Consider the following 16,007-nt stretch of genomic DNA (forward strand, 5'->3'; position numbering starts at 1 on the left):
TGTTTAACCATCCCTAAATTCCTGGTATAAATCCCAGTTTGTCATGTTTTATGATCCTTGTAATATATTGTTTGTAATCTTTTAGCTAGTATGTTATTTAGGATTTTTGCTTTCATATTCATTAATAAAATTAATTTTCCTTCTCTGTTTTTACCCTTCCTGATTTAGTATTAGTATCATATTTGTTTCACAAAAGGAATTTGGTGGCATCCCTTCTTTGCCTATTATTCCAAATAATTTATTTAATATTGGGAATTAGTGATCTTTAAATGTTTGATAGAATTTACTTGTAAATCTGTCTGGTCCTGGTGCTTTTTTCTTAGAAAGCTCATTGTTATTAATTGTTATATTAACTGTTCATAGGTAGACAGGGCCAATATAATTAAAAAAAAAACCAATTTCCCCTAAATTAATTTATATATTCAATGCCATCCCAATTAAATTATCAAAAAAATTAGTTTACTGAACTAAAACTAGAAAACTGAACTAGAAAAAGATAATAAAATTCATTTGGAAGAACACAAATGTCAAGAATATTAAAGAAACCAATGGGAAAAAATGTAAAGGAAGGAGGTTTAGCAGTACCAGATCTTAAACTATATTATATGGCAGCAATTATCAAAACTATTTATTACTGGCTAAAAAACAGGAAGGAGGTCAATGGAACAGAGTAGACATACAATTTACAGCAGCAAATAAATATAGTAAACTTGTATTTGACAACTATAAAGACTTAAAAATTTGGGATAAAAATTCATTATTTGGTAAGAATTGCTGGCAAAAGTAAAAAGCAATATGGCAAAAACTGGGCATAGACCAATATCTTTTGGTTTATTTTACTAAGGTCAAAATGGATACATGACCTAGATAGGAAGTGATATTACAAGAACATTTGAAGAACATATTACTTATCAGACTTATGATGGACAGGTTAATAATTTATGAATAAACAAGAGACAGCACTGTAAGGAATAAAATGGATAATTCTGATTATATTAAATTAAAAAGCTTTTTTTTTTTTACAAATAAAACAAATGTAGCCAACATCAGTAGAAAAGTGGAAAATCTGAGGGAAAACTTTATAGACAGTTTCTCAGATAAAAGTCTTGTATCTCAAATATAAAGAACTTGTCAAATCTCTAAGAATACAAGTCATTGTCCAACTGACAAATAGTAAAAGGATAGGAGCAGGCAGTTTTCCAATGAAAAAATCGAAACAACTTATAGTCATGAGAAAATGCTCTAAATCATTATTGATTAAAGAAAAGCAAATTAAAACAACTTTGAGATATCATTTTACACCTATCAGATTGGCTAAAATGACAGAAGAAAGCAACAAATGTTGGAGTGGACATAGAAAAATTGGGACACTAATTCATTACTGGTGGAATTGTGAAGTGATCCAACCATTTTGGAGAGTAATCTGGAACTATGCCTAGAGTTACTAAACTACCTGTACCCTTTGACCCAGCAATACTTGGTTCACTTTCAAAGATGATTAGCGAAAAGATCGAGAATTCCTGATTTAGGAAGAAAAATAAGTTCAGTTTGGGATATACTGAGCGCAATTAAAAACTCATTCGTAACCAGAAAGTGAGATTTCAGGTTCAAAGTGACAGGTTGGAATGGAAGCCAGATTACAAAGGGTTAAGGACTGAATGAGAGGAAAAAGAACTACAGACAGCAAATACAAAAACACATCAAGGAATCTGGCTAAGAAAAGTAGAAATAGTAAAGGGTTTTTAAGTACAGAGAAACCTGGGCATATTTAAAGGGAGTAGGGAAGCAACCTTATTAGGAAGAGGTTAAATAAACCAAGTGACCAAAGAACTCTCCTCCAAATTACTTTGTGCTTTGCTCAAGCTACTGTGGCTTGGGTATTGCTGACACTAAAATTTAAAAAAACCTTTTCTATTTAATTTTAGAACAGACCAAAAGAATATATGTACACATTTATACATGCATATGTGTATGTACACATACCTACAGGAAGATAAAATACAGCAAAGATCATGAGTTTGAGAGTGGTAAGGGATTAATTCAGTATCAACATATTTGAGTTTTAAGAGCATACAGCAGAAGGGGCAGCTAGGTTGCACAGTGGGTAGAGCACCAGCCCTGCAGTCAGGAGGACCTGAGTTCAAATCCAGCCTCAGACCAAGCACTTCACACTTACTAGCTGTATGACCCTGTGCAAGTCACTTAAACCCCAACTGCCAAAAAAAAAAAAGAGTGTACAGTAGAAATAATTTCCTGTTATATCTGAAAAATTTTTAAGTAAACAAAATCAACACAGCTAGGATTACTGGAGAGGCTGTCAAATTAAAAAAAAAATCTTTGCATCAACTATCTCTGACAAGCATTTAACGTGGGGTTGTGAAGGTGAAGAGATATGTATATGGATATGAAACCAGACTGGGAAACACAATCCAATGAATAAGTAGTAAAAGGATATAAACAAATAGTTCCCAAAAGAATTATTATTAACAACCATATGAAAGATTACTCCAAATTACCAACAATAAAAGAAATGCAAATCCAGGCAACTCTGAGGTTTCACCTCAAAGCCACTAAATTGGCAAAGCTGAGAAAATGCTGGAGACACAGAAACAAAAGCACTCTTAAACACTTGGTGGAACTATGAATCAGTTGGATAATTCTTAAAAGTAGGAATCAGTTGGATAATTCTTAAAAGTAGCCCATATCCTCTGTGTTCAGAAATCTCATTGGAATTTCTACCCTACAAGGTAAAAGACAGAAAGAACAGTATCATATACACAAAAATAGTCACACAGAAGCTTCCTAGGGGTAGCAAAACAGCTAGAAACAGAATAGATACACACTAATTGGGGAACAGCTAAAACAAACCGTGGTACATAAACATAATGAACTGCTGCTATTACAGAATGATGATTCATATGACAAATAGAGAAACATAGAAATCATCTGATCTGATACAGAATAAGAAAAAAACAGGAAAACAATATGTACAATGAAGTAAAATGTGGGAAATAAAACTGAATAATAGGATGTGATCAACAAGATGGTGGACTAGAAATTTTCTCCAATCCCCATGACCTCTCAAACCTCTCTAAAACACAAATTACGCATCAAAAATAAAGCAATGTCAGTTGTTTCCTTGGTCTGAACTCCCAAACGACTCCCAAAATCCAGGAACTGGTGCTTATCTACCCTGAGCTCAGTAAGTCCCACTTCAAAGGAATCTTCACCCCCCCACACACACACTCCTTGAATCAGGAACATAGCTCACTAGCAGACCCAAGGCCACAACACAGGCTTACATCCAAATCCACCTCTGCACCCTATTCCCCCTCTCTTTTCCTAGTGCCATAAAAACCTCACAGCCAGACTGTGGAAGTTTGCATGGGCCTCAGCCCTGATAGCCAGCTTGTTCACAGAACCTTCAGGAGCAAAAGCCTGTCAAGCTTGAAACCTGGAAGCACTACTGTTGGAGAAGGCAGGCTCTGAACCGCAGTGCCAAGCCAAAGAAATGAGCAACAGAAGGACAGGTCACAAGGACAATACACCATTGTATGTGGGGAGCTGTGCTGCACTCCACCAAACCTTTAGAAAAGAGCACAGCATTACAGCTGGGGTAAATTCTGACCACCCAAAAGTTGGTTAGGACATAGACCTAGGATGGTGAGCTGTGAGATTCCCATTGTGAGAGGCAGCTGAGACACTCTGAGATCCAGCCTCCAAGAAAACCACAAAGGAGAGTCGAGAAATGAATAATATGGAAAATATGGGAGGGAGGGGAGAAAAATGCTTAAAGTACCAAAGATTCCAGGAAGAAAACTCAAAGACCTTGAACATAAACAGATAAATCAACAGGAAAAACAGTAACAAGGAAAGAAATATGGCCTCCAGATCTAGTAATGAGTTCAGACATCTGTGATAAATACTGAAGGGGGAAAAAAAGGAAAATGATCCGATACCTGATGAGACAGAGGACCCTGTGAAATTTGAGGAAAACATGGAATCACAGCAGGTTAGTCTTGAGTGGTTTAAACAAGAAATGAGCATAAAAGAGCAGAATTTATGTCTTGCACAATAAAAATAATGGGCAGAGTAAGAAAAATTACAATGGCAAAACTCACCAAAGAAACAAAAGATAGAACAGTAGATTCTGGGGATGTAAAAACACAGACCTGAAGGACAACCTAAAATAAGAAAAGCAAAAAGGAAATATGTTCACCCAACAAGCAAAACAAACTCAAAAGACGGGATACACAGCAACAACCTAAAGATTATAAGCTCTCCCAGAACACAACTGGGAGGGAGGGTAGGGGGGAAGAGAGGGGAGACACAACAAACTTTAATATCTTAATGAAGGAAATAATAGAAGAGAATTGTCCAAAACTTTTGAACAAATTTAATATTAATTGAAAAAATACACACTTACAGGCAACACAAAATCCTGTAGACCTGCAAGATAAACAGCTCTTGTTGAGAGAGAACTCAGCAGGTCTCACATTCAAATAGTGTGAAACAAGGCTGGCAAATGAAGATCACCTTACTCAAGTCAGAGCTGGATACACATTTTTCTGGAGTGGCTACAGTGAAGGGGAAGACTATGAAAGCTGGTGTAGGTTTTGCAATCAAAACTAAACTAGTCAACAAGCAAGCTTGTATGCCTACCAAAAGGAGTGAATGACAGGCTCATGATGATGCAATTGCCACTTGCAGAAAAATGTCATGCCATCATCATCACTGCCTATGCTCTTACCATGATGAACCCTGATGAGATCAAAGAAAATTTTTATGGAGACCACAGTTTGGCACCTTATCATCAATGCGCCAAAAGAGGACAAGCTTATAATTCTGGATGACTTTAATGCTAGAGTAGGCTCAGATTAACTGACTTGGCAAGGTGTCCCATGGAGGAATGGAGTTGGAAATAGACTTGTTCATTTCATAACCTCATCATCAACACTGTCTTCCATTTACCTAAACACAATAAAACTTCGAAGATGCACCCTCAAAGCAAACATTGGCATTTAATAGATTGTGTGATTGTAAGGAGAAGAGACAGGCTACGAGAGTGACAAAGTCAACATGTAGCAGAGTGCCGGACTGATCATAGACTTCTCCTCTCTCCAAGCCAAATATTCACATTCAACCAAAATGGTGGCCCTAAGCAAAATGACTGCCAGAAGAATTAATGTCAACAGATTAGAGCTCTTCTCTGAGCAGAAACAGATTGTTGCTAACTTGGACGGAAAGTTGAGCCAACACACAGCTGGTAACAGTGGAGCAGAAATGGAGTGGACAGCTTTCAGAAATTTGGTGCAAAGTACTGCATTTGCTCATCTGGGTCAAAACACTCACAAACATCAAGACTGATTTGATGAAAATGATGGGGAAATTCAGAAGCTACTAAATGAAAAAATGAGAACTCCACAGGGTTTATCAAAGGGATAGTTCATGCATCTCTAAGAAGACAGCACTTAATTCCATCAAAAGTAAAGTACAAGCAAAACTTAAGAGAGGAGAGATGCAGGATTCTTGGCTCAGTAAGAAGGCAGATGAGATTCAGTTTTATGCTAAGAGTAACAATTCGAAGTGCTACTATGATGCCCCAAAAGCTATTCATGGATCAAGGACCTATGGTGCATCTTAACTATTCAGTGCTGATGGAGCCACATGATTGGTGATATGGAAGTAATCCTGGAGAGAGAGGCTGAACACTTTCATAGCGTTCTCAACAGACCGTCATCAATCAATGCTAAAGCCACTGACCTTTTACCTCTGGTTAAAGTCAATCCCTCCCTAGCTGAAGTTCCAACTGAAGAAGAGGTTTTGAATTAGGTTCCTTTCATGTGGCAAAACACCTGGTGCTGAGACTGTATTCCAGCTGAGATTTATAATGTAGGGGATCTATTGCTCACACAAAAACTGACTGAAATTTTACAGGTTATGTGGCAAGAAGAGGTTATCCCCCAGGAGTTCAAGGATGCCTCCATTCTCTATTCCTATAAAGGTAAAGGAAATAGTTTGTCCTATGACAAACACAGGGGAATCTCTCTCAGTCATTGCTGGCAAGATTCTTGTCAGAGTCCTCCTTAATAGGTTGACCTAATACCACTTCTAGGTCTGTATCCCAAAGAGATCATAAAAATGGGAAAAGGACCCACATATACAAATACATTTATAGCAGCCCTTTCTGTGGTGGCAAAGAATTGGAAATTGAGGGGATGCCCATCAATTGGGCAATGGTTCAACAAGCTGTGGTATATGAATGTAATGTACTATTGTGCTATAAGAAATGATCAGCAGGCAGACTTCAGAAAAACCTGGAAAGACTTGTATGGACTGATGCTGAGTGAAATGAACAGAACCAGGAGAACAATGTACACAGTAAAAGCCACACTGTGCACAGTAAAAGCCACACTGTGCAATGACTAACTTTGATAGAATTGGCTCTTCTCAGCAATGCAAAGATCTAAGACATCTCCAAAAGTCTTATGATAGAAAATGCTATCCACATCCAGAGAAAGAACTATGGAGTCTGAATGCAGATGGAAGCATACTATTTGCTCTTTTTTTTCCTTCTGTTTTGTTTCTTCTTTCTTGTGGTTCCTCCTACTGATTCTAATTCTTTGCAACATGACTAACATGAAAACATGTTTAAAAGTAATGTATATGTGGAGCTTGTATCAGATTGCACGCTGTCTTGAAAAGGGAGGTAAAGTGGGAGGAGGAGAAAATTTAAAACTTGATAGCTTATGGAAGTGAATGCTGAAAACTAAAAATAAATTAATTAAAAAAAAATAACTAGACTATGCCAAATGGGAAAAGAGGTACAAAAATCTAATAAGGAGAACAATGCCTTAAAAAGCCAAAATTGGCCAAATGGAAAAAAAGGCACAAAAACTCACTGAAGAGAAAAATTCCTTAAAAAGCAGAACTGGCCAAATGGGAATGAAAAAAAGAATAAAATTCACTGAAGTAAAGAACTTCTTAAAAAACAGAATTGGTCAACAAGAAAAGGAGGCTTAAAAAAAAATCACCAAAAAAATTAATTCCCTAACAATCTGAATTGAGCAAGAAACAATAAAACAAAACCAAAAGCATGAAAAAACAGAAGACAATATAAAATATCTCATTAGAAAAACAAGTGCCCTGGAAAACAGACCCAGGAGAGATCATTTTAAAATTACTGGACTACCTGAAAGCCATAATGGAAAAAAAAAAGCCTAGACATCATCTTTCAAGAAATTATCAAGAAAAACTGCCCTAATATTATTCTAAAAGCAGAAGGTAAAGTACAAATGTAAAGAATCCACCAATTACCTACTGAAAGAGATCCCAAAATTCCAGAGCTCCCATGTCAGGGAGAAAACACTGCTAGCAGCCAGAAAGAAACAATTCAAGTACTGTGGAGCCACAGTCAGAATAACACAAGATTTAGAACCTTCTACATTAAAGAATAAGAGAGCTTGGAATATGATATTCTGGAGGCAAAGGAACTAGGATTACAACCAAGAATCACCTACCCAAGAAAACTGAGTATAATCCTTCAGGGGGAAAAAATGAACATTTAATCGACATTTAATGAGATAAAGGACTTTTAAGCATTCTTAATGAAAAGACCAGAGCTGAATAAAAAATCTGACTTCCAAATACAAGACTCAAGAGAAGCATAAAAAGGTAAACAGGAAAGGGAAATCATAAGGGACTTAAGGTTAAACTGTTTACATTCTTAACATGGGAAGATGACACTTGCAACTCATTAAAAACTCTGAAGGACTTATGATGAAAAATGCTATCCATCTCTAGAGAAAGAATTGGTAAAACCTGAATACACATCCAAGCACACTCTTTTTACTTTCTTTATTCTTCTTGGGTTTTTATTTTGGTCTGTGTTTTTTTTTTTTAACACGACTAACACGGAAATATATTTTGCATGACAATATATGGAACCTGTCAAATTGCCTGCCTTCTCAATGAAGGGTTTGGGGAGAGTGGGAGAGAATTTGGAGCTCAATTTTAAAAATTAATGTAGCAAACTGTTTTTACATGTAATTGGGGGGAAAATAAAACAATAAACTTAAAAATAACATAAAATAAAGGCTGCTGAAGAAAGAATTCTTATCAGGAAAGTTCATCTGTAGACAATGGCCTTGAAGTGATCTATTCTGGTCTTCAGCAGTTATAAAAAACTAGGTGATTGTGTGATTTACTAAAGATAAAGCCAGAGAAGTCAGTCTTATCCCATGCCAAAAAGTAACTAGAAAAGGGATCAGATTCTATTTTAAACCTTGAGAAGATATGGATTACAAATAAGTAAATAATTTCTCAAAAGGTAATCAGCCAAATCAGATCTATAAAGATTACATAGCTGGAATTCAGGAGTCAAAGCATCAAAGCATGATTCCTATCTTCATGCCATACTCAGGTTTGGGTTTCAGAAAGAATCTGTTTTCGTGAATCACAGCCCATACCTAAACTTGAAAGATTACCAGTTTAATAGCTAGGTTCCACAATTAGACAATTTAGATAGCATACTAAATGCATCTAGCACTGGACCTTTTCTCTCAAGAAATATTTGTAATTATTTCAGAGAGCAGTTTACCACTACCACAAATTATGATATGCAACTGTAGAAAGGTACTACAGACAGACAAGGAGTTGGGCCAGGACTTGAATAGAAAGTAGAAATTAGCTGGGTTGCATCTGGGAAATTGTGCGATGCTTTCAATGATCATCCCTATTTCTCACCCAGCTACAGTACTTTAAGACTTCTCTGACTTTTCCACCTCGACCCAGGAAGCTCATTATTGAGAATACCTCTTCATCCTGCAAGATCTCATCAGTCTTGGGTTCTCTATTTCATTACCACCCTCTGTCCCATGAATTCCAACATTTAAGGAGGCAACTCAACTTAGAAAGTCTCCTTATTTCTGACTAGTTGCACTATTCTGGAACTTTTCTTACTTTACCACCACAACCCTCCACTGGGTACCTTCAGAGTCCATTCTCCCCTCTCGCCCACCTTCATTTTCAGTTTCCTTGTGTATTGTCTTCCCCCTTTAGATTACAAGCTACTTGAAGGTAGGGGACTATCTTTTTTCATATTTGTATCCCCAAAGGTTAGAACAGTGCCTGGCATGTAGTAGCACTTAATAAATGAAATAAAAATAAAATAAAATAAAGCACTGACTAAAATGCATGCTGCTGCAAATGTTCACTTCTAACACGAGTATTTTCCTTGTGAGAATAGCTGCAAATGATGCAGTAAAAGAAAGTTATATTAAGTACAGGCCCCTACTACTAAAATCAAGGTCTGAGTTAAAGGGGGATCTACAAAAGAATTGAATGAATTTTGAATTTTGATAATAGTTGTATCTATCTACTGCTCATTTAGTCTGAAATCTATTCCTTCCCCTTGTTTAATATATCTACAATCTGCTTTTCCAACCTTTGTCAAATCTTTTCTTTCAAAGCTCTATCAAGCTTTCACTGTTACCCTACTCATTCCTAGTCACTCCTTCTACCTTAGGGTGCCTTTATTTATGTACACCTATGGATACATGCAAAAAGTTTTGGATTTCTGTAATAAGACAAATTAAAAGATAGGCCTTGTCCTTGTGCAGAGTACTAGCTCCCTATACAGTATTCAAGAAAAAGTATCTTTCCCAAAATTGTAAGTACAGGTGGCATATGCTAGCCAAAGGTGAAAGAAAATATAAAAGTGAGACCAAACTCAATACCCCAGTGATTAATAAACTGGAAAATAAAAATTACTTAGGTAAGAACTCCCTAATTGATAAGAACCGCTATGAAAAATGAAAAGAAGTCTACCAGAAATTAGGCTTAGACTTAGATCAACACCATACAAATTCAAAATGGAAACTCGATCTTAATATTTAAAATATTATCCAAAAAAAATTAGAAAATAAGCAGATTATGTACCCTTCACAGCAATGGATAGAAGATGTATCTTAGCCAAACAAGGAACAGAGGTAATTACAAAAATATTTAATGGCATGATGATGACATGAAAGTGACAGCTTCTGCACAAACATAAAACATCTAGTATAAGGGGAAGTTCAAAAAGAAAAAAAAATAATTGTTATCAAATTTTTTAGGTAAGACTAGTATTCAAGTTATTATACAGGCAACTAAAAGAAACAGACTGGATGAATGGAGGGGGATGAAGGTCTGATGGACACATTTAATCATTCTCCAATCCAGGGTAAATATCCAAATTGAGGGGAAGAGATAATTTACTCCAATCTCTCATCCACAGACTAATATATTTGTATTTACTATTCTCATTACACTAATGATGACAAATATTAAAAAGCTGTGAAGAAACAGAGCACCAGCTGTAGAAGGTAGCCAGGCGTAGGGAACCTTCCACCTCAAGGCTACATATGGCCCTCTAGTTCCTCAAGTGTAGCTGAATCCAAACTTCACAGAACAAATCCCCTTAATAAAAGGATTTGTTTAGTATAACTTAGACTCAGTCCAAAGACCTTACCCCAAGGACCTACAAGGGCAAAGGTGGCCTCCAGGCTGCAGGTTCCCCACCCGTGCCTGGTAGCCTATTAAGTTAGACTTGGTTCTTGAGATTAGCATCGAGAAAATTTGTTCCACAGACTAGAACACATAGACAATGTCAAATTTTTGTAATGGTAGTATGGGAGCCAATTTTTTTTAAAGCTTTTAAATTTCTCAAACAATAATATTAAGATCTAAAAACTGAAACTCTTCACTCCAAAGTGAACAATGTTTTTTTAATTGCTAGATTCTAATGACATTTTTCTCAATTCTTACCTTTCTCGACCTCTCCACATCTTCAGACACTGTATAACTTCTTTTCTCTATATATATTACTTCACTTTGTGATCTCATCAGCTTCTAAGGATGCCTCATTGACATCTTAAACCCAACTGAACTATTATTTCCACCCCCTAAACTGCCCACCCACCCTCCAGTCAACTAGGCTTACAACCGAAGTGACATCTTTGCCTCCTCAATCTCTCTTCATGTCCAATCTGTTACCAAGTCCTGTCAACTCTATTTTTGTATGTAATATCTCTCATATATGCTCCCTTTTCCCCTCTAATATTGCTACCACCTTAGTATGGGTCTCCATTACCTCACCGCTGGACTACTGAAACAGCTTGCTGGTGGGTCTGCCTGCCTCAAGTTTCCCCCTACACCATTCCATTCCATCCTCTACTTAGCTGTCATTATCTTCCTAAAGCACAGGTTTGATCATGCCACCATTAATCCCTGCTTCAAAACTCCAGTGGCTCCCAATGACCTCCCCATCTTAACTTCCAAGAACTGATCATTTCTCTTTCATGGATCTATACTAAATTTTAAAGACAATGTTAAGAGTGTGCCCATATCCTTTTGTGATCAAGACTAAGGGTATTTCAATCTATAAGCATTTATTAAGTATCTACCATGTGCCACACTGTGCTAGGCACTAGGGATACAAAGACAAAATTGAAACAGTCCCGACAATCAAGGTTTTTAAAATCTAAGCTTGTGAATTTTCAGCATTTTGATTCTGGCTCAAATACTTTTGCAAAGACATATCCTACTAAAGCTGAATAACTTGATTTTTATATAAAGTCTGCCTTTCAAAATAAACAAATCTACCAAACTTTGGTTATTAGTGGGAGGAAAAAATTGGATTCCAAAGATCAAATGTTTTAATAAAGGCAAAAAAGTGACTTTGTAATAACAAAACCAATAAATTAAATTTATAACGATTTGCATAGGATATTTAAGATTTAATTATCTCATAAAGGATTGTTTAAACTTTCTGGCAGTCACCTTTATACATATGCCTAAAGAAGGGATAAAAGAAAGAATACCTTTGTTGACGATGGTGGAGTAGGAAAATTAAGCCAGGCTGGAGCAAAGTCATGCTGCGCCATTTAGGTCCAGTCTCTCCAACTCAGTGAAACAAGGTTTCAACACCTCATGGCAAGCCCCTGCCATTTAGAAAAGGAAAGAATTATGCTTTAGCTTTATAGATTTTATTCAAAATTATACTTTTATATCTCCTTTACCTTTAAGTACCTTTTGGAAGTATTTGAGAAACAGGATAAAGATATTTATTAATGTAAATAAGTCTCAGGATTTATAGAATTAACTAACTAGTAACAACATTAGTTGGTTACCCCCAAAATCAGTTTGCTGTTTAAAGAAAATTATGGATTTTTTTAAAAGTAAAAACTATTCTAAAAGTAAATATACTTTTTCCCCAGGACAACTGATTAAATACATCTCTTTATTCTAGGGAGAGATGGAGAACTACTGGTGACGAACTTTAATAACCTACTTTTGGGGGAGGAAGCCCTTAAATTCATTGGTGTGGGGAACTAGAAATATAGAAACTTCTTCCACAAAGGTAAATCAGCAATTCAATTCAGGGAAAGAGAGCTACCAGAAGATTAAGGGACTTGCCCAGGTTTACTGAAAGAATGAATGAAAAAGCATTTATTAAGCACTTTACTAAGTGCTAGGAACACCAAGCACATTAAATTAAGTACTGAGTAAGTTCTGTGGATACAAAAAACAAACCAAAAAAACCCAAACACCTTAGTCTCTACTCTCCAGAAAGTTCTCTTCCCATAACACAAAATAAAATACAATAAATTTCAATCAAATGAAAAGCAAACAGACAGTACAGAGCAAGTGGGGGGGGGGGGAAGAGGGAGAGAGACACTTCACCCTAGAGAGATCTTCAGAGCATAGAGGCTGGATGGAAGACCACAGGAAGTGAAAAGGGCAAATTATAAGGCCTGGTAAGGCCTGGTGGTTTTACCAGAATGAAATCTAGACAGAGACTTGCTTCCTCCCACATAAATCTTGTAAGCAAGTAGCAATTAGATGGATTCTAGGTAACTGGGGAGTAGAGATGGAGGGTGAGAAGGGGAGGGCAAAACAGAAAGGCAAGGGAGAGGAAGAAGGGAACACCACTCCAATTCCTTCTTGCCCCTATCTTCCATATCAGCATGTCTTAGAAGAAACTGAGGAAGGAGCCAGAAGTGGGGAAAGGAGAAAAGGGCCCTGGTGGTGACAGGTAGGATTCAAATCTAGGTCTTCCTTACTTTACTCCAATGTCTGCCTTCCTTTCACTACCTCCTACAGACCTCAAATGACATTGATATAGTACTTTAAAGTTTGCAGAACACATATTAATCCAATTTGCATCTCACAACTACCTAATACAGTAGGCATCACAGGCTACATATTATTCTCTATATTATACTAAAGGACTTCAAAATACATAGATAGAACCTCCAACACTCGTATTTCAATTCTTCAAATCAATCATTTCATATGACCTACTCCTCCAGTCCACCTCAGCTACACACAGAAATATCTTTGATAAATGACCACTTTCATCTTATTTGATCACAATCTATTGTCATTCCAACTCTCTCTCAGGTTTACAACCCCAAATGCTCTTCTTTGTATATACTGTGATCTCCAATCCCACAGTCTCCTCCTTTCCCCATCTTGACTCCTTGGTAAACAACTGTAACTCTACACTGTCCCCCAGTCTCTTACACTCATTTCCTAACAATCTTGCCCTACACCAAGCCTCAACCTTGATCACTTCCACCATCAACTGCCTTCATTCCTACACTCATGCTAAGGAATAGATGGAGAAAACATGAAACCATAGTGACTGGGTCCATTACATATTTATGTTTCACAACCTCAATTAGGCCCTCACTGCTACAAAGCAATCCTTTTTACACCTCCCTAATTAACTCCCCTCACCACAGCTGCTCTTTAGTCAGCTAGTGTCAGGCACTGAGCTAATGCTAATTCCTAGTCAGTCCTCTGCCTTCAATGCATTCACAATCTAATGGGGAAGACAAGAAAACAAATATGTACAAACAAGTTATATATGGAATAAACAGGAAATAATTAACAGAGGGAAAAGACACCAGAATTAAGAATCGGAGGTTTCCTGCAGAAGATGGGATTTTAGTTGGAACCTGAAAGAAACCAGGGAAAACAAAGATGAGGGAGAGCATTATGGGCTTGGAGATGGAATGTTTTGTTTGAGAATGAAGAGATCACCAATGTCACTGGATCAAAGAGTGAGTGGAGGATTTAAGGTATTAAGAAGACTGAAAACGTAGGGGGAAACTAGATTATGAGGGTGTTTGAACTCCATAAAAGAATATTTTTTATTTTAACCTGGAGGTGATAGGGAGCCCATAACTAGAGTTTATAGAGCATGGGAGTCACATGGTCAGACTTACACATTTTGGCACCTAAAGAAGGAGTGGGGTGAGACTTCTGGCAGGGAGACCAAACAGCAGGCTACTGTAGTAGTCCATGTGTGAAGTGACAAAAGACTAAATCGTGGTTTTGTCAGGAGAGAAGAGGGGCATAGGAGAGATGTTGCAAAGGTGAAATCAACAGACTCTGACAACTCCTCAAATCTCCCATGTGTTCCCCTCAACCCTCTCAGCTGAGAACCTTGCCTCATTTTACTTAAAAAATTGAGACTATTTGCCAAGAGCTCCCACTTCTCACTTCCTCATCTCCTGTCACCAAAATACATTCTGCCACTATCTTCTCCTTAACCCATCTCACATGATGAGGTGGCCCTTGCTAAGGCTAATCCTTCTACATGCATAAGTGATTCCATTCCATCCTGTGGAACAGAGTGCCTCCTCTATCATTCCCATTCTCTCATGCATCTACAATAGGTCTACTGGCTGCTTTTTTGCTACCTACAAATATGCCTGTTTCCCCCATCCTCAAAAAACCCTTACTTGATCCAACTATCCTCTCTAACTGTGGCCATCCATATCTCTCCCACCTTTTGTGGCTAAACTACAAAAGGCACTCTATAGTAGTACCTCCACTTCTTTTCCCTCTCTCTTAACGCTCTGCAGTCTTGCTTCCAACATTGTCATTCAACAGAAATCTTGCTCTCCAAATTTACTAAGGATCTCTTAATTGCTGAACCTAATGGCCTTTGCTCAATCATCATCCTTCTTGACCTTTCTATAGCCTTTTACATTGTTGATCACCCTCTTCTTGATACCATCTTTTCTACAAGAAGCCTTTACTAATGTCTCTTAATCCTAGTGTCTCCTCTTTGTTGATTATTTCCAATATATCCTGTATATGGCTAAGTGACACAGCGCATAGAGCACCTGGCCTGGTGTCAGAAAGACCTGAGTTCAAATGTGACTTTGGATACTTAATAGCTGTGTGACTCTGGGCAAGTCACTTAATCTATGGTCTGCCTCCTTTTCCTTACTTCAATAGCACTTACTTCACAGCATTGTTGTGAGAAGATATTTGCAAAACTCTTAGCACAATGCCTGGCACACAGCAGGCTCTTAATAAATGCTTATTCCCTTCCTCTCCCATATAGTTAGTTTGTACATTATTATTCGTATGTTGTCTCCCCTATTTAGTCATGAGCTCAAGAGCAGGACCAGTCTTGTCCCCTTCTCTGTATCCCCAGTGCTTTGCACAAGGCCTGGTACATAGGAGGTGCTTAAGAAATGTTTACTGACTGACTTGTTCATGGCAATAGATAGTACACAGAAGAGGCATGAACCCAGATCTTCCTGATTCCAAGTCTTGCACTCTATCTACTACAACAACTTGCCTGTCAAGCTCTTCAGTGCAGTTGTTTTGTAGGCTCATCTTGATGAACAATTTTTTTTTTCTTTTGTGTATGATAATGATAAGGGCAGGTTTTATTGGGATTTGAGCACACACATTAGGAAACGTACATGGTGCAAAGAGCTTGAGTTAAATTTCTATAAAGTTAAATGTTTGAAATAAAGGCTTTATTGGAACTTATAAAAGTAGATCTATAAAATGTTTGCTGGAAGAGTCAACATAGTTTTAGAGACAGAATACATTCAGCCACTCTGGGCTTTAATTCATGCTCTGCCTCAGGCTTGTTTAACATCCACAATTAAGCAAGAAAACATCCATTTTATAGCTTCTCTATCATGTAAAACAGT

The 16,007-nt window shown here is 37.2% G+C and overlaps 1 protein-coding gene across 2 annotated transcripts in view; it reads right to left on the reverse strand.

Annotated features, from left to right (window-relative positions):
* The window catches only part of GPBP1 (GC-rich promoter binding protein 1), a 104,883-nt gene that overhangs the window by 44,793 nt on the left and 44,083 nt on the right, over positions 1 to 16,007 (reverse strand). For both annotated transcript variants that reach the window (XM_020997538.2, XM_020997528.2), the window contains exon 3: positions 11,862 to 11,981. In XM_020997538.2, the coding sequence (XP_020853197.1) occupies positions 11,862 to 11,924 (63 nt within the window). In that variant the 5' untranslated portion in view covers positions 11,925 to 11,981. The remainder of the gene's footprint in view (positions 1 to 11,861; positions 11,982 to 16,007) is intronic.

Source organism: Phascolarctos cinereus, unplaced genomic scaffold, assembly GCF_003287225.1.
Source record: "Phascolarctos cinereus isolate Bilbo 61053 unplaced genomic scaffold, phaCin_HiC Scaffold_4;HRSCAF=312, whole genome shotgun sequence".
Classification (NCBI taxonomy): domain Eukaryota; kingdom Metazoa; phylum Chordata; class Mammalia; order Diprotodontia; family Phascolarctidae; genus Phascolarctos; species Phascolarctos cinereus.